The 20,989-nt window shown below is 50.7% G+C and overlaps 1 protein-coding gene across 5 annotated transcripts in view; it reads left to right on the top strand.

Moving 5' to 3' along the window:
* LOC122904295 (CYFIP-related Rac1 interactor B) overlaps positions 1–20,989 on the top strand; it is a 520,830-nt gene that overhangs the window by 326,388 nt on the left and 173,453 nt on the right. For 2 of the 5 annotated variants that reach the window (XM_044244936.1, XM_044244938.1), the window contains 4 exons: positions 3,922–4,092; positions 12,300–12,369; positions 14,589–14,647; positions 19,557–20,056. The exons of 1 other annotated variant lie outside the window; for it this stretch is intronic. In XM_044244936.1, the coding sequence (XP_044100871.1) occupies positions 3,922–4,092; positions 12,300–12,369; positions 14,589–14,647; positions 19,557–20,056 (800 nt within the window). The remainder of the gene's footprint in view (positions 1–3,921; positions 4,093–12,299; positions 12,370–14,588; positions 14,648–19,556; positions 20,057–20,989) is intronic. 2 more of the 5 variants (XM_044244939.1, XM_044244940.1) reach the window with 1 other exon arrangement.

Below are 20,989 nucleotides of genomic sequence, written 5' to 3' on the forward strand. Positions count from 1 at the left end.
TCAGTTAGGAATGGATTTTTTTAAAGTATGTATTTTGGCATACATGCGTGTTTTTCAGAAGGACAGTTTTTCCAGGCTCGGTAGATACATTTCCTTGTTGTTGACGATCGAGTCCTATCTGATGAGGTTTCGTGCAAACCACCTCTATAGTCCATGAATTTATTACTGTCCTGTCAGGCGGCTTTGGTGCAGAGAGGAAACAGCAGTTCCTGGGCGGGTCTAGCCACAGACTTTTGTGAGTCCCAACGGTTGGGCCCAGGGGTGTAGAGCAAGGGCTTTGCAAACTGTCCAGAGGGAGCATAGTGGCTTCGAGACGGGCAGTGCCCTCACGTGCGAGCTTCCTGAGCCCCAGCCACACGCTGGGCACACATCTGAGCTATAGACCTCAGTTAGGGCCTCCCTGCGCTGACGACATGGAGGTGGTCATGGCAGGGCAGCCCCCAGGAAGCCAGTGGACGTCTCTGGAGCTAGAACATCCAAGCAGAGTGACCGGGAGGGCTCATGGGATTGCGAACGAGACGTACCATCTGGGGAAGAGCAGAGGCTCACTGTCTCCTCTGAGAAGACCTTCTAATAATTTCATTCCCCTCAGAGTTATTTATAGAAGCTCTGGAACCTTTTTAGAGCCATATTTTTAAGAAAGAAGATAATTTGACATAATAGTATTAGTGGCAAATGAGGAGTGGGACACTTTCTCCTATTTCCACGGGCCCTGGCAGGCCCTCCTGGCAGGCCCTCCGAGAGTCACCTCCAGTCCTCCCCACCCTGTTAATCTTGCCTCCCACCGTTTTTGTGTTTGATGTTGTGTTTATTCTATTTTGTTTTGTTTTAGCTTTCTTTAACCTGTCAGGATTGCTTCCTTCCTAAGCCAGGACTTAGATTATTTTGCATAAAACATCCCCTTTAGTGGTTGAGACTAATTATTAATTTTAAAAGTCTTCTGAGATCTTTACATCTTTTTTGTTTTGTTAAGATTTTATTTATTTGACAGAGAGCACAAGCAGGGGAGCAGCAGAGGGAGAGGGAGAAGTGGGCTCCCCACTGAGCAGGAAGCCTGACATAGGGCTTGATCCCAGGACCCCAGGATCAAGACCGGAGCCAAAGGCAGAGGTCACTGATTTCTTCTTCACCGACTGAACCATCCAGGTGTCCCTGAGATCTTTAAATCTTAAGAAAGTTTAAGTCTGCTTTCTGGGACCTCATATAGAGTCTTCCAGCCTTTTTCTAACTCGTGCCCTACCAGCCAGATTTTACAGCTCCCTTTCTATAGCTGCGATTACAAAACAGCAGGTGGGTCTGATGTGTGTATGTTTTCTGGGTATGAAATTACAATATTAAATATTTCTTTTCAAACTTAACGTGTCCCTGCTATTTCCCCCCTATTTCTAGTCTTTGGTTGGGCACCCTAAGTGAAACCCTTGTCTTCCTTAAAAAGATAGAAATAACAGTTCATCTGTCCGTTTACCCAGCACTAACATTCCTAAATGCAGCTTACTCTAGACCAGAAAAAACCCTGGCCCTGATAGAATTACAGTCTGGTTGGGGAGACAGTAAAGAAGGAAGCAATCAATATCTGATTACAGGTAAAGAAAAACAAAGGATATAATCCTGCAAAGAACACTGGTCCCTTCATTTCTGAAATGCTAGCTCAGGAGGCTGGATTTTGGTTCCTGGTTACAGGATGACTCTGTGGTCAGATCACCTCTGATCAAGTACACACTCAGCTTTGCTCAGAGACACAGCCCCGTTAGTGCCTTATCTTTGGCAATTTTTGTTTCCAGGCAGGATTTGGACCGGATGCAGGGAGTTTTAGATGCGCTGCATCCGAGGATCCCTAGGTGGCGATAAAGACGAAGACGCGGGAGAATCTCATCATCCCTAGTCTCTGTTCTCCATGTATTTGCAAGAGGAAAGTTAACACTTCCTAATACTGAGCGTTGGCTGCTGTTGTCGGTGTTGCTTTCCTCCTCTGCCCAGCACACAGAGCCCAGTCCTGGCTTTCATGAACAGCAGCGTGAGATGGGCAAGCACTGTGCCAGTCCCAGAGACCTGCACTGTCGGCTCCACACCCCATGGCAGTGAAACCTTACACACTCCAAATTCCTGCTTCCTGGACTGCAGAAGGGGGCAATAATGAGAATTCAAGGGAACTAGCCTGAATGAACACATTATTTTTTTTTTTAAGATTTTATTCACTTATTTTAGAGAGATGCACATGCACGTGGGGAGCAGGGGGAGGAGTTAAAGGAGGGGGGATAATCTACAGCAGATCCCGCACTACTATGCCATAATCCTGAGAACACAACCTGAGCCGAAAGCAAGAGTCAGATGCTCAATCGAATGAGCCACCCAGGCAACCCACAGACACATTTTGAAAAGTGCAAATCATTAGAAGGCTGTAGTAGCGGTCACTTTACTGTTACGAAATGGCTTCTGAAACTGCAGGACTGGTACCCTAGCCTTTTTTTAACTTGGAGTTAACAGTAGGTTCCATCAGGTATCACATTAGTAGGACAGAGGGGGTAACCTATAGAGCTCAGCCCGTTGTATCTGGAAACCGATGACAGTCTTACTGAGGTTGTTGGTTCTGATCTCCAAGGCGAGACTAACTCTGAGAATCACTGGTCTAAGTCAGTGCTGGTGCTGACTGGGAGTCAGTAAGGGGAATAAAAGGCTTATTTTACCAAGGAAGGAAGCCAGATTATTACTATTAATCTTTCCTTTTAATATACAGAATGTGAAAAGCTCTTTGGAGCCTTTCTGGATCACCAGGTTTCTACTCTCCTGTGTTAAAAATTTGGTGTGGCAGTGTTCTTAGCTTTTTTTGGTTTCTTTCCTTTTTTGATTTTTGGGTTTTGTTTTTGTTTAGTGGTTCTTGTTGGTTTTGAGGGTTTGTTTGTTTGTTTTTTCATCTTAACTGCTTGCAGAAGCAGTTGTCCATGAACACAGTTAAACTGTGCACCTGGGAATGCTCCAGAAAGAGAAGCTTGCCACGGTGCCCAGCATACAGTGCTTGGTGCCCACCAGCCACCTAGCGTCACTTTGAATAAACAAAACTAATACCATAATACTAATTCCAGAACCTCTCTTAAAAACAAACTCCATTTTTTTTCTTAAAACATTAGGTCAAAAACCTCAGGGTTTTGCAGTAGTGGTTTTGTGTGTGTATGTCTGGAATATTAACCATTACTGCCATCCTGTCTTTACCTCTGGAGAAAGTTGAGTCTTTTTTTAAATGATAGAAATCAGGGTCTGCTCTGTGTAACTTATTCAGGCTTCCAGTAGGTGGTTTGTGATTCCTAGAACAACTCAGAATTGAAGGATAAAAGAGTTTTTGAATTTCTCTTTTTCCCAGATAATTCTTTACTTTGGATCATTCTTCATTCTTGATAAAAGTTATTAAAAAAAAAAAAAAAACTTCAGGCAAAGATAAGTGACTAAAAGAAAAAGTTGTAATGGAGAGAAAAACCTCTTTTGTGAACATTTTTAGGTTCCACCCTGTGGCCCCCTGAAAGGTTAGCCTATACTCTGTTCTTTCTCCATTGATTTTGCTGGTAGTGTTGTGTGCCTTCTTCCTCAGTAGATGTTGTGATGGTCCCACTAAATTATTCATTTAAAAATGTAGATTTTATTTTTCCTGTGATACCTAAATGAGGATCTTAACCCCATTAGCCTTCCATGAGATTGGCATTCCCTTAAAAGCACACACTTCCCTTTCTTTTCTTGTGATTTTTTTTTTAATTTTACCAGCAATTTTGAAACCCCTGTTTGTGAGCTACCAAGTTGATGGAATTGGCCATATCCAGCTTTGCGCTTTGTCTGTGTACGGTACCACATTTGGTGTGTGGAAGTAACTGCATACAGGCTCTTCTGTCTGTGAGACTGGGATTAACCTTCCTGCCCCATTCGATTCCTTTCTAGGTCCAACTGGCCCACCTTCAACACTCCCTCTAAGCACCCAGACCTCTAGTGGCAGCTCCACCCTGTCCAAGAAGAGGCCTCCTCCCCCACCACCCGGACACAAGAGAACCCTATCCGACCCTCCCAGCCCACTACCTCACGGGCCCCCAAACAAAGGCGCAGTTCCTTGGGGTAAGTCATCCTAAAGTCAGGGCCAGCAGCGTGTGGGGCACAGCGGGCATTGGACACTAGCACATTCGGCAGACGGGCCAGACTGCACGCACGCCGGATGAGGGCTTGGGTACACACGGGTGTGATTGTACTTGAGGCCAGGAAACATCCTGGAAGATCTCTAGGATCGTTTAAAAACCAGGGCAGCACTACAGTGCTGAGCACTCCCTGTGCACCAGATACGGTGCTCGGAAACCTCTTCCAGTCTCAGTTGCAGCCGTGCGGCAGCTTATTGTCAGCCTCGTTTACAGACTAGGAAACGGAGGCTCAGAAAAGCGAAGTCAGCCATTCTCACAGCAGCCAGAGTATGGGTCAGAAGGTTTGCTCAACATGTAAATCAGACGCAGTCCCTTCTCGCCTGTAAAGCTTTCCTGGTGTGCTTCAGGGTGAATGCCAGCCGCTTGGTCCAGGACCTAGAGGACCCTGCAGGGGCGCGGTGGGGGGGCTGCTGACCCTCCAGCACTCGCCCCCCGCTCATGCCGCACGGCCCCTTCACTGCTCGGGCGCGCCGGGCTCTCCCTCCTGCGCCGCTCCACGCCCCGCAGCTGCGTCCTGCGCTCTGAGAGGCTGGCTCCCTTCTGTCCTTCTCGGCTTCAGCGTTTGTCTCCCGACTCCCCCTCGTTAAAGGAGCTTCCTTCCCCCCCATTTCCTTCAGAGCACCTTATCACCGTGCATTAGTACTCTGTGTTTGCTTCTCGGCCTCTCTAGAATGTAAGCTCCACGAGAGCAGGGCCTCCATCCGTCTCTCGTGTCTGCAGGGCCTAGCGTCGAGCCCGCATGGGGTAGGTCCTCCGTCATCACTGACGGTGAATAAATGTGCACAACTGACCACAGGCAAAATTACACCCACAAGGCACGTAATTTCCATCTTTCCTAACTTTGTAGTTCCCCAGAACTCCTTACTAGCCCAGGGATTACTAACAATTCAAGTCAAGAACCAAGAGTCTCTGCAGAGCCCGGGGGCGCCAGGTCCCTGAGACGCATGGAGAGAAAGAGAAGCTTTCCAGAGGCCCGCGCTCCTTCACATGGGTCACCTTCTGTTTGTTCTTTTTTATTTTTAAGATTTTATTTATTTATTTATTTGGCAGACAGAGATCACAAGTAGGCAGAGAGGTGGCCAGAGAGGGAGGAGGAAGCAGGCTCCCCGCTGAGCAGAGGGCCTGATGCAGGGCTCAGTCCCAGGACCCGGGGATCATGACCTGAGCCGAAGGCAGAGGCTTAACCCACTGAGCCACCCAGGCGCCCCTGCCCCTGAGTTTCGTCGTGGCTTCTTTTCCTTGGGTTTCAGGCTGTAACTGACAGGTAATTCAGCTGAATGCATTAGAGGGCCTCTTCAAAAGCCTGCGTGAAGGTGTTGCAATTCTTTTGGGTTTTTGGAGAAAGCCGCACTTGCCCAAATGCAGGTTGGTGCACATCTGTCATCCGGCTGTGGCACCACAGTGGGTGCGCAAACATGTCTGTGTGGCCGGCCATCCCCTCTGCATGCGTGCCCATCGTGTGGGCCATCTCGACCCATCTGCTCAGGAAGCCTATGGCCTCGTGAGGAAGACAGGCGAGCCGGTGAGTGAGTGTTCTTGACCATGAGGGCTGACGTGTTAACGGAGTGCTGCGGAAATGCTGAGAAATGGTGTCAGGCCACAGGGGAAGGCTGCACAGAGGAGGAGACATTTGTGGAGGGGTGGTGACAGCTCGGATCCCCGGTGAGACAAGCCAGGGAAGAGCAGTGCAGGCTCCCGAACACACAGACACCGGCGTGTCATATGTGACCTGGACCTGTCCACAGTTGCTATCCCCGCCCTTCAGGCGTCCCCAGGTTCCATCCAAGAGGACTTTCCAAACCCAGTAACATTCAGCTGAAGGTCAGACCCGTGCAGATTTTCATACCACAAATCATAAACTCACCTTCTTTTCCCAATTCCACTAAACGTCAGTCCTGTTGTTCATCAGTTTTTCTGTGTAAAGTCGCCCTACAGGCTCAGTCAGTCTACAATTAATTTTACAGAATTCCTGTTTTCTGGCTTAGAAATCTTCGCTTTCTTAGATTTCTTACTCATCACTCAGTAGCAGACCTAGTAGCTGCTGGGCTTTTGTTTTGTTTTTATGGGAAAGCAGCATTTTTCAGTAAGAAACACTAGCCTTTCGAAGACGGGGCCCTGAGCCATCTGCTGGCAGCTCTCCGCAGCGGGAGTCTCCCACCTATGACCGGCCGTGAGGGGGGAAAGCCAGAGTCTGTCTGTGGCAGAGTGACAGTGCTCCACACGCAGGCTTCGGTGGTCACTCACAGACAGCTCTGAATAGGAGTTCTGAGACTGTCAGGGCCGTTGTTTCTAAGGTGATGCGTGAGATATACTTCAAGGCCTGGTCTGTCCCTACCTATGTCCCGCTGACGTGATGTTCCAGAAACCGGAAGTGGGATCCAGGCTGCTGATGAAACGGGGATCAGTCTCCTCGACAACACTGATGATGCCTACAGCTTCCCTCTGTGGACCCGCTGTTAGGATCTGGGCCCAGGGAATGGATACCGGCACGAGGGGATGGTATAGGTACAGCCTCTTTGCTGGCCCAAGGTCTCACCTCCCCACAATATTCCCACCATATAAATACACCAGGTTCCCAAACCACATGTGCTTTCCTCTAAGATCTGAGCCTTTGCTCAGACAGTGCCTCAGCCTGGAATATTCTACCCATCTGTGTTAATACTTAGTCATCCTTCAAGATCTGCTCTCAAGGGACCTGTTCAAGGGGCCTCCCCAGTCTAGACACCACCGCACTCCCAGCCTGGCCCCTCTGGCACAGGGTTGCCGCGGTGGTTCTGTGCGCAGCTCTTTCCCAGGGCATTCTGAACTCCATTCAAGGGCACGTGCTCTGTCTGTGCAGGGCAGAGTGCCCCAGTGTGGACCCTGTGCCATACCAGATTCTGATCATCCTTACCATTTGGTAGCCCAGCGGCTTCCAGTGGTTATTTTGAATTGTTCCATACCTCAGTTTCTCCAACTGTAAAATGGGGCTAGGCTAGTTAATAGTACTTAGCTTTTTTTTTTTTTAAGTTTTATTTAAGTAATCTCTATAACCAATGGGCTCAGACTCACAACCTCCAAGATCAAGAGCCACATGCATCCCCGACCCCCGACCGAGCCAGCCAGGAGCCCCAGTCCTTAATCTAATTCTTAACCACAGTTCCACAAAGTAGGAAGTGCTGGGACCTCAACGTTCAGAACACTGAGACATGGAAAGATTAGATCACCTGCCCAAGTTCCCACGGCTGGGACTCGGGAAGCCGGGATCTGTCGCCAGCCTGTGTGGCTGGAGAGCCTGCGCGCCTCCTCTCCGTGCTCTGCTGTGTTCTGCACATGATTGCTCTGTGAGTCTTGACCATTCCCCATGTCCACAGTTGTTTCTTCGCCCACGAAGCGAGGAGAAGAGAAGGTAGCCGGGCAGGAAGGTCCCCTCCGCCCGGCTCTGCCTCCTCATCCATCGGCAGCGCAGAGCCCTGGTGCACGGGGAAGGCCACTCAGGGCTTTCTCTCTGCCAGCACCGTGTCTGCAGCGCCCAAAATAGCCCTGGCCTTGCATTACTCCGGTCCCGCTGCTGTGATGAAGTCAGCCATCTGTCTCAGGAGACTGCTAAGGCAGGCTTTGGATGAGAAAACAAATAAGCTTATGGGCAGATTTCGGTTCTATGGGGACTTTGATTTTTCAAGTGGCATGTCATTAAATCTCACTTCTGGAAAAACATAATTTGTTTATAACCTACTTTTATAATAGGCCAACACATATTTTAAAACAATTTAAGTAAAATTAATTTAAAAATGAGGACAAAGGGAGAATAAAGGTAACGAAGTAAAGTCCAGGAGTGTGATCTCTTCACAAAATATGTAAATAAGATCGCATACAGTGGCTGGAAATAGACCACAGATTTGACACTGAGGTTCTTTTTTTATTTTTTTTTTAAGATTTTATTTATTCATTTGACAGAGAGAGATCACAAGTAGGCAGAGCAGCAGGCAGAGAGAGAGGTGGAAGCAGGCTTCCTGCTGAGCAGAGAGCCCGATGCGGGGCTCGATCCCAGGACTCTGGGATCATGACCTGAGCTGAAGGCAGAGGCTTATCCCACTGAGCCACCAAGGCGCCCCAATACTGAGGTTCTTATAGGCAAGAGCAAAGGAAAAAAATACATCTAATTACCGAGTTTGTGGTGACCCTAAGATCTACCCTCTTCTCACACTTGAGAGTCTTATAATTAATATCTTAGAGTAGCACAGTTCTCTGGGCTACTCTTGGATATTTCAGAGAACTGGCAACAGCACACCACAGGCCACTATAACATGCACTAAAAGAACATTCTGGAAGCCCAGGTTCTAATCTGGGTTCTACCAATCCCAGGCTACATGACCTCTGGAAATCACGTTCCTTATCTTTGGTCCCTGGGACTTAAAATTGTATAAGCTTTTTTTTTGTTTGTTTAATTGTAGAGCAAATAATAGATGAAAAACTATACCACAGATTGATTCACTTCTCTTTCAAGGCCAGAACTTAAGGTGAAAGGCTCAGCATTTGAAATGTCTGATCCAAGGCACGCACGTCTACTCATGAACAGTATTGGTTTGTAAAAGAGCCTCTGGACAGAAGCGTCTTGCTCTTCCCTTTTCTTGGGTTTCCCAATAAATTTTCATATCCGCTCTCTGCTTCCCACTACCCCGCCCCCACTGTGCATGCTTATCTAGAAAGCAGTGATGGTTGCTACCGTTTGCAGAGTATCTCCCGCGTACCAGGCCTGGGCACTCACTCATCCGTCTTCGTATTCAGCCGTCACGGCCGTCGTGTACGGTGGAGACTCACTGTAGTTTGTCAGTGAGGAAACCGAAGCACAGAGCAGTCAGATGCTTGTTCAGAATCACAGTTACGCTCACTTCAGAGCTGGTGTGTGAACCCACTTCAGACTCCAAGGCTCCTGTATCGATCCACTATTCCAGATCAGTCCTGAAGCCTGTGTGTCATTCGCTGCTGGGCCAGTGTCCTCCTGTCTGTCCACAAACTCTTGGCCCAATGTCTGACCCCAAGTCTTGGCCACGGCTTCCTCACCTGCTGGCCCAGCATCCTGCTAACACACACCTTTTGTACACAGGAGTTCTTTTTCAAGTTGCATGAAGAGAGAAAAGGGGATTGAACTGCTTCCATGTTTTTCCTCCTCCCTTGAATTCTATCCTTTTTTCAGATATGTGTCCAAGTCACACTTTTCTTCCCAGGCATGGCACATGGGCTTGGCCTAGCCATGAGCTTGCTGGCGTTCCTGTCTGCTGACCACCGAGGCCTTCCCCCAGGTGTGGGGGGAATGAATCTGTGGGCAGAGAAGCAGATGAGTGAGTGCTGTGGCCCTTGACTTCATTCCTCAGGAACTCAGTGGCTGCTGTGTGCCAGAGACTGGGCTAGCAAGTGAGGTTATAAAGATGACCAGGGCACAGCCCCTGCCTTTGAGGTGCTCGTTCAGTGAGCAGATCATCATCATTCTGTTGCATTCCATCGGAGAGCTATGAAGAATAGTTTCCATTTGTGTCATGCTCCTTGTGGCCCAGCACCGTGGTCTGCCCTCCATAGTTTATCTTTTGTGATGCTCATACCCATCTGGTGGAGTAGATCCTGTTTTGTTCCCATTTTCTAGGTGAAGGCAATGTAGTAGAAAAAGCATTTTAATCCAAACTCGTACCCACTGAGTGATGGCAGGGTTGGAGTTCAAACCCAGGCTTGTCTGACTCCGGAATCTGCGCCCTTGACCGCTGCTCTGTGATGAGCGGTGGTGGGCTGACAGGGAGGAGGGGGTGGTCAAGTCTGGCTAGTAGCTGACTTTGGAGAGGCCCCTTGCAGGTTGCCTAGGAGTTCACCACGAGGGGGAGGGGTTTGCTGTTGCAGACAGAACGGACAGAGGGCCAAAGTTACGGAGGCAGAGAAACACAGTGTCTTTGGAGAGAAATAGAGAGTCACCTCGAGTGGCCAGAGAGCAGGGTTAAAGGAGGACCCAGACATCTGGGCTGCAGGGTCAGACCGCAGCCCCTGGGGTGATGACTCATCTGTGTGACACTGGAGTGGGTGGCCAGAAACGGAGCAAGGGGCCTTCTGCAGCCCACGTGGTGTCATAATCCATCCTGCACGTAAGAGGGTTAAGAATCACTGGTTTGGAATGTTTTCTACCTGGAAAGGGAATTAGCAGATGCAGTGGTTTACCCTAACAGAATTTTCTTTGACATGCTCATTGTTACGGTTCATTGACGTTTCAAAGGGTGAGATCTGAGAGCCCATCCCCAAGACTCACACTGAACACCTTGCTGAAAAGAAACGCCCCCGTGAGTGGCGTTCATAGCGGGGAGGAGCCCTGCGAGGCTGCGGGAGGAGTCGTCAGAGCCAGTGATGGCTCGTGGAAACGGACCGGTGGTCGGAGGAGGGTCTTATGAAAATACAGCTATACTTGAAAATCAGCGGCCGGAGTAACACCATTGGCGCTAGTTTCTTCCTGCGGGTGTGTCCTAGAGTTACAGAAATCTCTGTCCAGGAGCCCCGCCTTAGCCCTCCGCCAGCCTCTCCCTGTCCCGGAGGGTCGGTGGGGCGAGCGGAGAGAAGGCTGGTTGGTACAGGTCCTGGAGGCCGGCTCCTCGGCTCTGGGTCCCCGCTCTCACCCCTCCCCGCTACGTGACCTACGTGAGCTGGGCTTCGCTGTGCCACTTGGTGTGTTTCTTCAAAAACAGCAGGGTGGGGTCTTGGATTCAGTACCTCGTGGACCTGATCCCAGGGACTTACTTACCCCGGACCTCCCTCCGAGAAAACACTCCCTGAGCGGTGGCTGCTGCTATTGATGTCACCATCGGGGCGGCAGGACAGGTAGCGACAGGCCTGTAGACCCGCGGTCGGGACTTCCTGGTAGATCGGCAGCCGCCACCGCGTTTCTTCATCTTTAAAATGAGGATAGTGACGCCCGTCCTTCCTGTTGTGAGAAGCGCTTGGGAGCCGTGGGAGCTGCGGGGCAGACACCACGTAGGGTACAGAGCTCGGGGCTTCAGCCGCTCCTGTCCTCCGCACCTACCCTCCTGTTTCTGGTTCTCGTCAGCAAGCCCCTTCCCCACGGCCCCCCGGGGGGTCCTGTGGGTGTCTGGGCCGGGGAGGAAGGGGCACACCTGGACTTTGCACGGCAGTCTTTTGAAGGGCGGGGAAGGACATGAGCTGAGCCCCAGAGACAGCTGTGGCCCCGCAGGGCCCAGGGAGTCCTCCTGGGCGCCTGGCAGCTTGGGGCTGTGTGCTTCTCCCACCGTGGGATGGGTCTCACAGGACTTCCCCTCACCAGGCTTCCTGCCTTCTCCTGGACAAAGAGCACGTTTGCGGTTTTGCTGCCCCCCTCCCCGTTAGAAAGTGCTTTGCCGTTCGGGTGCTCTGTCGGGCAAAGAGGATGTTCCCTGCACCTCTTACTAGTGGGGTTTTGGCACTATTTCCTTTCCGTAGCACCCAGCCGTGTTCACGGTTGACCTCATTCCGTACTGTCAGTGTCGCTTGTGCACACACGTTGCCTGGGCCGGATCAGAAGCTCGGCGAGAACAGTGACATTTGATTTACTTTGGTGCCTCCTGCTCTCCATCCAAGCCTTGTACCTAGTTGGTGCTTAATAAATGCTAACGTCTGAGTGAGTGATGACAAGAGTGCCTAAGAGTCTTGCCCCGCAGACGGCCAGCTGTCACCAGCCTGCTGAAGAGTGTCCACACACACAGTTTGTGGTTGTGTATTCTGAGTCTGGCTCCCAGGGCTAGTCTCCCGGCATGCGGCCTCTGGGTGAATTTGAGGTTTTACTCTTCTTTCCCTGCACCCAAGCTAAGGACAAGTTCCTGAGCCAAGGGGACAACCCCAAAGTCCTGTGATCTTATTGGCCTTGCCTGGGGGCAGGCTGCTCACCTTCTCGACGTAGTCGTTGAATAGCTAAAAAAATAAAATTTAAAAAAAAAAAAAAGTAAACACTGTCAGAGCCCACACCGGTGCTTAGTTTTGTTTTAAAGTTACAGATGCATACTGTTGTAGCTCGAAACTTTCCGGTTCCTTTTTGGAACCAGAGGGTGCCTGTCTGCCTCGTCCTAAGTCACGTTATTCCACTTCCCTGTCTGAAGATGCAACGTGATGTGTGATGTCTCCCTGTAGGTAATGATGTGGGTCCATCGTCATCAAGTAAGACCACGAACAAGTTTGAGGGACTGTCTCAGCAATCGAGGTAAGCCGCCTTCACCTTTCTCCCTCGGCGGGGATCACAGCTCGCTGTTCGAAATTCTAGAAACGGGTGTTACGGCAATATATTCCAAGTGTGGCCTGCCAGCTGGTGCTGATGGGGAGAGGAAACGAAGCGTATACTGCCTGTGCACCTGGCCCTCGGGGCCAGCCGGGATAAGCCACTGTGTCCAGGCACATCAGCAGGCTGGGGTGTCCAGTGCCAGGCTCTGCTCCCTCCAGGTTCCCGATGGGGACAGGCCTCGCTTCCCTCAAGTCAGAGTCTACCAGAATGAGGCTGTATTTTTAATTTTTAATTAAGTAGCTTTGTTTTGTTACTCTTGACTCATTTTTACAGCCTTGGTAGTTAAAACAGTCCTCAGGGAGATCTGAGAGCCTAGAGATTTTCAGACATAAAAATAGGACTGTCCAAGTGCCCCATTTGTAAGATTTGCTTAAGCTAGGCTAAAAGCAGCCTCCCTTCCTTCCCTCCTTTCATGGAAGCAGGGTACTTTGGAAGATCTTCTGTGGGCAACATCTGTCTAATCTCGATGTAAAGAGTTTTCTCCAGAGGCCTGATCTGAGATAGAGACACAAAGAGCCACTTCCAGTCCCAAAACCTCGGGGAGAAGGAGTCAGCTGGTGTAGGGGGATTGCTTTCTAGAGTTTATCAAAGAGCAAAACAAAGTCTCCACTTATGTTAATGCTACTGTCCTACTTAGTCTTGACGTCTTGGTCAGAAAGACCGATTACTATTCCTTCCGTTGTATAATTGAGGGAAGGGCCTGAGAGCTTGAGAGGTTAAGTGGTGGCAGATGTCAGAGCTGGACTCAACCCACTGGTCGCCCAGACTCTGCGTCCCAACATCGCTTCCCCTCACGTCCCGCCCATCATTCCCGCTCCGTCCCCCTCCCACCCAGCTGGGGGGGGGGGACTCAGACTGCAGTTCTGGGGTCTTCTTCCAGAGGGAGAGAGTGTCCGATACATGGAGAGTGGCTTCAAAACGCTTTTTAAGGAGAAGCCACCCACGCACGCACATACCCGTGCACACGCACACGCCCGTGCACACAGTGGCGGCCTCGTGTGTGCTTGTGCAGGAAGCGGCGCAGGCTCACAGGCGTTCGCTGTTGGCCCAGGGCCTCGGTCAGGAACCACCGCCGTGTCACGTCAGTAGTCGGCACGTGTGCTTCCCTGAGAACATGCGCCAAAGGGGTTCAGCTTTGGGTTTTCAGATTCGCAGGGACATTGCGTTCCGTAGTCTGGGGGCAGTAGGATTTCACGAGGGCTGAGGAGAGAGCAGCCTGGAGGTGACAGAAAGTGCGTTTCAGCTTCTTTGACTCTGTTTTGTTTGGTGGGTTTGGCTTTCCCTGTTCCTTTAAATGCAGTTAGGAGACAAAGAGGGGAAAGCCAATCCTTGGGACACCCTAGGGCAGAAGAGGACAGATGGGAGATTCAGAGGCGCTCTTGGCACAGAGGACTCGGGTGCTCGGGTGCTCGACTGCTGTGCGTCCGTGGGGCTGCCGGGCCCTGGCGTCCTCTGGGAATTGCTGAAGGAGCACCGCGGGAGCCGGCTCGCACGTGCCCTCCGCAGCCCTGGCGTATCGGTGGAGGCAGGGGCGTGCGAGGGGCATTGGATCGTTCAGACCCCACGGGGTGGACTTCTGTTCCCGAGACTTGGGTGTTTTTCCCCACTCAGTTTGTAAGTGCTCCAAGAGGAGGGAAAGCTCAGGGAGAGTCTTGAGGTCTGAGACCCACACTGTCTGCTTTGGTGCCCCCAAGGACCCTGCGCTCTGGGGATGAACGGAACGAGGTCTCCATTTATAAGCTCCTCCACTGGCCAGCCTTGGGACCCTCTGCTGAATGTCCCCAGACATCAGTGTCCTCACCTGGGGAAGGGGGGTGGCAAGAGTTAGGGTGGCAGATTGTGTCCTGTGTGGAGACACAATCCTGTGTGGCCCCCTGCGGTCATGCTCTGCCGGACACTCAGACATTCCCTGAGGCGCGGAGGTGGCGGCTTTGTCATTCCTAGAGCTGGCCTGTTCACCCCTTCCTGGGTCCTCCCCAGCCAAATTCTGAATTATGGAAAACAGACTGTAATCTCTTCTTGAAGAAATTTTGAAAGGGGTTTTAGAGAATTCAGCATAACTCTGTGATTTCCTTGAATATTAGATCACTAGCGATATTTTAACATTTTGAGATACTAAATGATTTTTATTTATTAATTAGCACCGGCTCTGCAAAGACTGCCCTTGGTCCAAGAGTTCTTCCTAAACTACCTCAGAAAGGTAAGATTTCTTTCTTGTGTTCACATAATTAGACTGTCATGGTGCCCTCCAAGGGGACAGCAGTCTCTGTCTCTTAAGTTCATGGCTTAATCCCAAATGCCTAAAGCAGCATCTGGCATGTGGTAGGTGCCCAATAAGTACCTATTCAACAAAGAAAGATATTTATAAACTCAGTTTTTGTGATTAGCAAAACACTATTACTTTTCCCAAAAAACCACAGTCCTTTTCTAGAAGGTATGCTATCATCTCTGGGTCTGGGGATACCATTCCTTCTCCTCTTGCAAAGCACAGTCTGAGACCTGGGAACCAGTACCAGCTTTGCCACTCACCGTGTGGCCTGGGCCAGGGACTCGGAAGGTTCCTGAAGCCTGATTCCTCACCTGTAAACACGAGCAAGAATACCTGCTTCGTGAGGTTTTGTGAGGATGAAATGAGGTCGTGCTTCAGAAAGCCCCTCACTTTCCGTGGCACAGAAATCCTTTGCTGGGATGGCATCCATCATGCCAAGTAGAGATACTCGTGCTCTGAGAAGCACAAGAAAGCAGTGTCTGTAAATGCTGCTTCCCTGCCAAGCAAAGACACTCGGTTCTTTGACCAGATCTTCCTTAATCCAGATCGAGCTTTTCATCCATAAGACCAGCATGTCCGTTGTCTTATCTGCTCCTTCTTCTTTGTTGCCAGCTCCAGCTTGGGAGCTGAGAACACCCACAGACGCCTTTGGTTCATCTTATCCATCCTCACTTAGGGCTGCAAGGCCACAGGGCAGATGGAGGCTCAAAGGACTCGTGGCCGTCCCATGGGTTTCCGTGCCGACAGCAAGACTTTGTCCCCAGAAGTCAAAGTTAGGGATTCACAATGGGAAGCTGGGATCTACCCCTCCCCCGGGTCTTTGGGAAAGTGGCATATTTGGCAGTGCACTGACCGGGCTCCTGTGTAGTACAGTGAGAGAGTCCCAGGTGGCTGTCAGTTCATTCTCCGTGGAACACAAAGGAAGCTTTCCCTGGATTTACTGAGTCTTCATCTCAAGTCATTGTTTTCCTCTTCTAACCTCTGCCCAGAGGGCTGTCCTGATCCCAGAGAAGTTTGAGGTGTTTCCGGGGCACTGTGCCCGCTGTCAGCGGTCTGCCCCCGAGTCAGCCCTGTGCTCTTCCCCCACTTGTCACACGTTACCCGTTACCCGTGATTCCTTCCCCCTTCCTGTCCAGCTGCCTTCATCCTGCTCTCAAACCACAGCAGTGCTTAGCCCAGCTGCCTACCCCCCATGGCTGCTGCCATTCTCACTGTCCCACATTGGTTCGTAAGCAGGCGTCTCTCCTAACCCTCTCTGTGCCGGTTCTGCTCCCTTGACCAGCTCTGGGCTGGAGAACCCGAGTCCGGACAGCAGCTCTGCTCCGCTTCCTGACTCCTGAGCTCACGCAGTCCTCTGAGGCTGCCTGCTGCCCTCCCTCTGCTGGGTCCTCTGACTCGCCCTTGCCCTACCCTCGTCTCCTTCACACCTTCTCTGTTGTCCTCCAAATGACTTGGATTCTGTGTTCTCAGTGAACAGGACCCGAGCCTCCCACCACGCTACCCTCACAGCCTCGTGCCCCTGCCGGCCTGCACATGACACCCAGGAAAGAGTCAATGCCCCAGCGTCTCTTTCTTACTCCTAATGGGTCTCTCTCCAGCAGTGACACTGTGATCCAGTTTGGGGGGAAGTTTGCCTGTCATTCCTTCAGAGTTAAAAAGGCAGTTCAGAAAGGACTTTTTTTTTATTTTTTTAGTTAATCATTTTTATTAACATATAATGTATTATTTGCCTCAGGGGTACAGGTCTGTGAATTGCCAGGTTTACACACTTCACAGCACTCAGCACAGCACATGCCCTCCCCAGCGTCCATCACCAGCCGCCCGATCCCACCAACCCTCAGTTTATTTTATAAGATTAAGAGTCTCTTATGGTTTATCTCCCTCCCGATCCCATCTTGTTTCATTTTTTCCTTCCCTATCCTCCAAGCCCCCCACTCTGCCTCTCAAATGCCTCATATCAGAGAGATCATATGATAATTGTCTTTCTCTGATTGACTTATTTCAGTCAGCATGATACGCTCTAGTTCCATCCATGTTGTTGCAAATGGCGAGATTTCATTTCTTTTGATGGCTGCATAGTATTCCATTGTATCTATATACTGCATCTTCTTTATCCATTCATCTGTTGATGGACATCTAGGTTCTTTCCATAGTTTGGCTATTGTGGACATTGCTGCTATAAACATTCGGGTGCACATGCCCCTTCGGATCACTACATTTGTATCTTTAGGGTAAAGACCCAGTAGTGCAATTGCTGGGTTATAGGGTAGCTCTAGTTTCAACTTTTTGAGGAACCTCCATACTGTTTCCCAGAGTGGCTGCACCAGCTTGCATTCCCACCAACAGTGTAGGAGGGTCAGAAAGGACTTTTAATTGGAAAGGGGAAAACATAAAACCAAATTGGAAAAGGAATAGCCAAAGGCTGGGCAAGCTTCCCTAGAGGAGAAATTCTCTTATTTTGTTTCTCCCTATTATAAAACCACATGTATTCATTGTAGAAGATTTTTAAAAATAACAATCAAAGAGAATAAAAATACAAACCACCTGTCATATCACCCAACATACACAATTAGTTTTTATCTTTTTTACTGTACTTTTTTTGTTTTAGGTTTTGACTTAAGGGGGGGCGTTTTTTTTTCACATAATACATCAGAAACATTTTCCATCACAAACAGCTTTCACTGGCTGCACGGTGCTCTGCTGTCTGGTGCCGAGAAGTGTTAGGTGGGCCCTGTCATCCCGCAGCCACACGGAGCGCAGCTTGTCCGCTGTGAACGGCCCCGGGCCGCACGTTCGGCCACAGGCATCGCATTGCTTGGCTCCCATCCCTCCTAAAGAACCAGTTCCTCCAACCAGACTCGAATGTCTTGGGGTTGCATCCGCCTGGCGCGTACAGTTTCTGTTCCCCGTGAGTGGTGCACAGCAAGGCTGGCCAGCCCCGCCGCCTTGGGAAGATGCCCGGCCCCTCTCACTGCTGCCTCAGACTTGGCCTTCACCCGGTGTGTGACTTGCAGGAGAGGACTCTGGCTTGCTTGAACTCCTTGAGCTGAGCCCTGTCAGCTGAAGGTCAAGGGCCAGCCCGTGCGCTGAGACGTGGCTGAGCAGGCCATGAGCAGAGGCAGCCACAGGGCAGCTTGTGACGGTTGCCAGCCCTGGGGTTCATCTTTTCTTTTTGTTTTGTTTTGTTGTTGTTCATAGTAAACTGTAAGAGTGTCTTTCTGAATGTATTGTTCTTCCAGAATGCAATTCTTAGTGTGACTTACTCAGTGTGCCTCAGCCAGCTGTTTCCTTGCTGAATGCAGATGATATGCTTGGCCTCTATGCATACCAGGAGCCAGCGTTCCAAGGATAAGTAAAAATATGAATCCTGGCCTCAAAGAACCCTGCCTTACAGTAGTGATAGTATCCTTAGAGGTGATACTTAGAGCCTGCCAGGGCCTGTTGGCAAATTCTTTACCTGTATTAACTCCTGTTTTAGAAATAAGGAAGGTGGGCACCTGGGTGGCTCAGTGGGTTAAGCCGCTGCCTTCGGCTCAGGTCATGATCTCAGGGTTCTGGGATCGAGTCCTGCATCGGGCTCTCTGCTCAGCAGGGAGCCTGCTTCCTCCTCCCTCTCTCTGCCTGCCTCTCTGCCTACTTGTGATCTCTCTCTGTCAAATAAATAAATAAAATCTTAAAAAAAAAAAAAAAAAAAAGAAAGAAGGAAGGTGAGGCACAGGGAGGTTGTGTCATTTACCCAAGATCACACAGCAAGTCAAGCACATGGTGCAGCTGGGCTCGGAGATCTGTCTTCGGTGTCCTAGGTCCCACCGAAAGAGCTGTGCCAAGAGCTGTGGGAATGGTTCCACAAACTAGAATCCTGACCCCGTGGCTGTACAGGGAATAGGGAGGACCAGCCTCCACAGTCTCTGGAACATAGTAAGTGGACAAGAAACAAAGTTAGAAAGTCTGTGTTGTAATCTGGTGTAGGGTTTCCTAAGTAGGTGTGGCTCTATCGCCAAAGTGGAGCAGAGATTCCTCAGCGGGGTGGTGGAGGTGGCAGGAGGAGAGACCTTTGACCTCGTATGTAGTATGGAAATCCTAGAGACATGGGGAATTTAAATTCTCATACAGCTACAGAATGGGACAGAATCCAACATTAAAAATTATGTGATGCTGGCTGCCCAGGTGGCTTAGTCCCTCAAGCACCTGCCTTCGGCTCAGGTCATGACCTCAGGGTCCTGGGATCGAGCCCCACATTGGGCTCCCTGCTCAGTGGGGAGCCTGCTTCTCCTTCTCCCTCTGCCCCTCCCCCTGCTCATGCTGTCTTATGAATAAATAAAATCTTTTTAAAAATTGTCTGTTGCCATTAGAGGAATTTTACTAACCTGGCAAATGCGCTTTCTAAAGCAGTATATAGATAAAAGCAGATCACAGTTCTGTCTATGGAAAATGTGTGCAAGAGTCCAGAAGGAATTACGGGACATTACTGTAAATGGCTGTTTAGGTGGTAGTTTTGTGGAAAACCTAACTCTATATGTCTAATTTTCTGTAACCTGTTTGTATTTCAGTCTTTTTTTTTTTTTTTTAGTTCTGGATTAGTTTGGACATCCCGTTCCTAGGTAACTGAGGCATGAAATCACATATGGTCATGTGGACGCCTTCCAGGCTTCCAGCTTTTTTCCTCTAAGAATGGGCACTGCACACCTGTGCACTTGGGTCTCGCCCTGGATCGAGCACACACTACACACGCACCCCACTGCCACCGGGCCCTGTCCTCCCGGTGACCAAAGGAGGGGGCAGCACTTCCCTGCCTTGGGGCCCCTCTGGAGACCTCCCTCTCTGTGCTTGCTTCCCACAGTGGCACTAAGGAAAACAGAAACCAGCCATCACCTCTCCCTGGACAAAGCCAACATCCCAGCCGAGATCTTCCAGAAGTCATCGCCGTTGGCAGAGTTACCACAGAAGCCACCACCCGGAGACCTGCCGCCGAAGCCCACGGAACTGGCTCCCAAACCCCAAATCGGAGATTTGCCACCGAAGCCAGGAGAACTGCCCCCCAAGCCCCAGCTGGGCGACCTGCCCCCCAAGCCCCAGCTGGCAGACTTACCTCCCAAGCCGCAGATGAAGGACCTGCCTCCCAAACCACAGCTGGGAGACCTGCTGGCCAAGTCCCAGCCTGGAGAAGTGTCCCCCAAGGCCCAGCAGCCCCCCGACGTCACCCAGAAGTCACACCCGGCAGATCTCTCCCCAAACGTGCAGTCCCGAGATGCCATCCAAAAGCAAGCGTCCGAAGATGCCACTGACCTCACGCCCACCCTGCCTGAGACGCCTGTACCACTGCCCAGGAAAATCAACACGGTGGGTAGAGGCCAGTTCTGAGGCTTTGGCAGACTCTGCCACACTCCGAAACCTGGAGGGAGGGCCTGTGCCCCAGCCGGGGTTCCGCGGTGCGGCAGAGCCGAGCCTCGTGGCGAGGGACGTGGGTGCTGGACTCAGCAGGCGGGTTTCACGACCTGCGCTCGCTGCGGCACCTGGGCCCATTACTTACTTCTCTGGGCCAGAGGATTCAGTGGTCGTTGGTCCTGCCGTCTTCTGCACCCCAGCAAGGGCCCTGGTGTCCCAGGCTGAGGAGCACGGTCGGTGAGAACCAAAAGGCCCCCCTCCACACGACAGTTCTGCCCTGGCTCATTATGAAAACAGCATTGCCCCAGATGGCCTTGTGCAAGATGCCGGCTCAGGCTCTGCACTTGACCGTGGTTTTATGCCCTCATCGAATCCTCCCCATGATCAAGGAGCCCCTGAGGGCCTTGGAGCTGAGACCACTAAGCCTCGCACAGCTGCGGTCCCTCCAGCCAGCACGTCCCGGGACAGGCTGCAGAAAGGAGCAGGGGGCCTAAGGGAGACACCGGGGCACAGAGAGACACAGCTTGCTTTTTTTCATACTAATTACTGAATGAGCTGGGCTCCAAAAACCTTTAGTAGAGGATTTGTCTGTTTCCATCTTCCTGTTTGCAAAGAACCAGCAGTCCCAACAGATAAAAGCACAAGTGAAAACTGATCACAAATTAGAACATTTCAGGGAACTGCCTGGGATCCTCCCGCGCGGGCCGCCGCCCTGTTTAACCAGCATGTGCTGACTTAGTACTTCCGCGAGGGGACTGAGAAATTTGTTTATGCTGTGCATTCAGTATGCAGAAGCTGCACATTTCTCTTTACATCATGTTTCCCAAATCCATTTTTAGACTCTGCTGTCATCTCTGCAAGCTGCTCTCGGGGGTGGGGAGGGCAGGG

This window comes from Neovison vison, chromosome 4, assembly GCF_020171115.1.
Source record: "Neovison vison isolate M4711 chromosome 4, ASM_NN_V1, whole genome shotgun sequence".
Classification (NCBI taxonomy): domain Eukaryota; kingdom Metazoa; phylum Chordata; class Mammalia; order Carnivora; family Mustelidae; genus Neogale; species Neogale vison.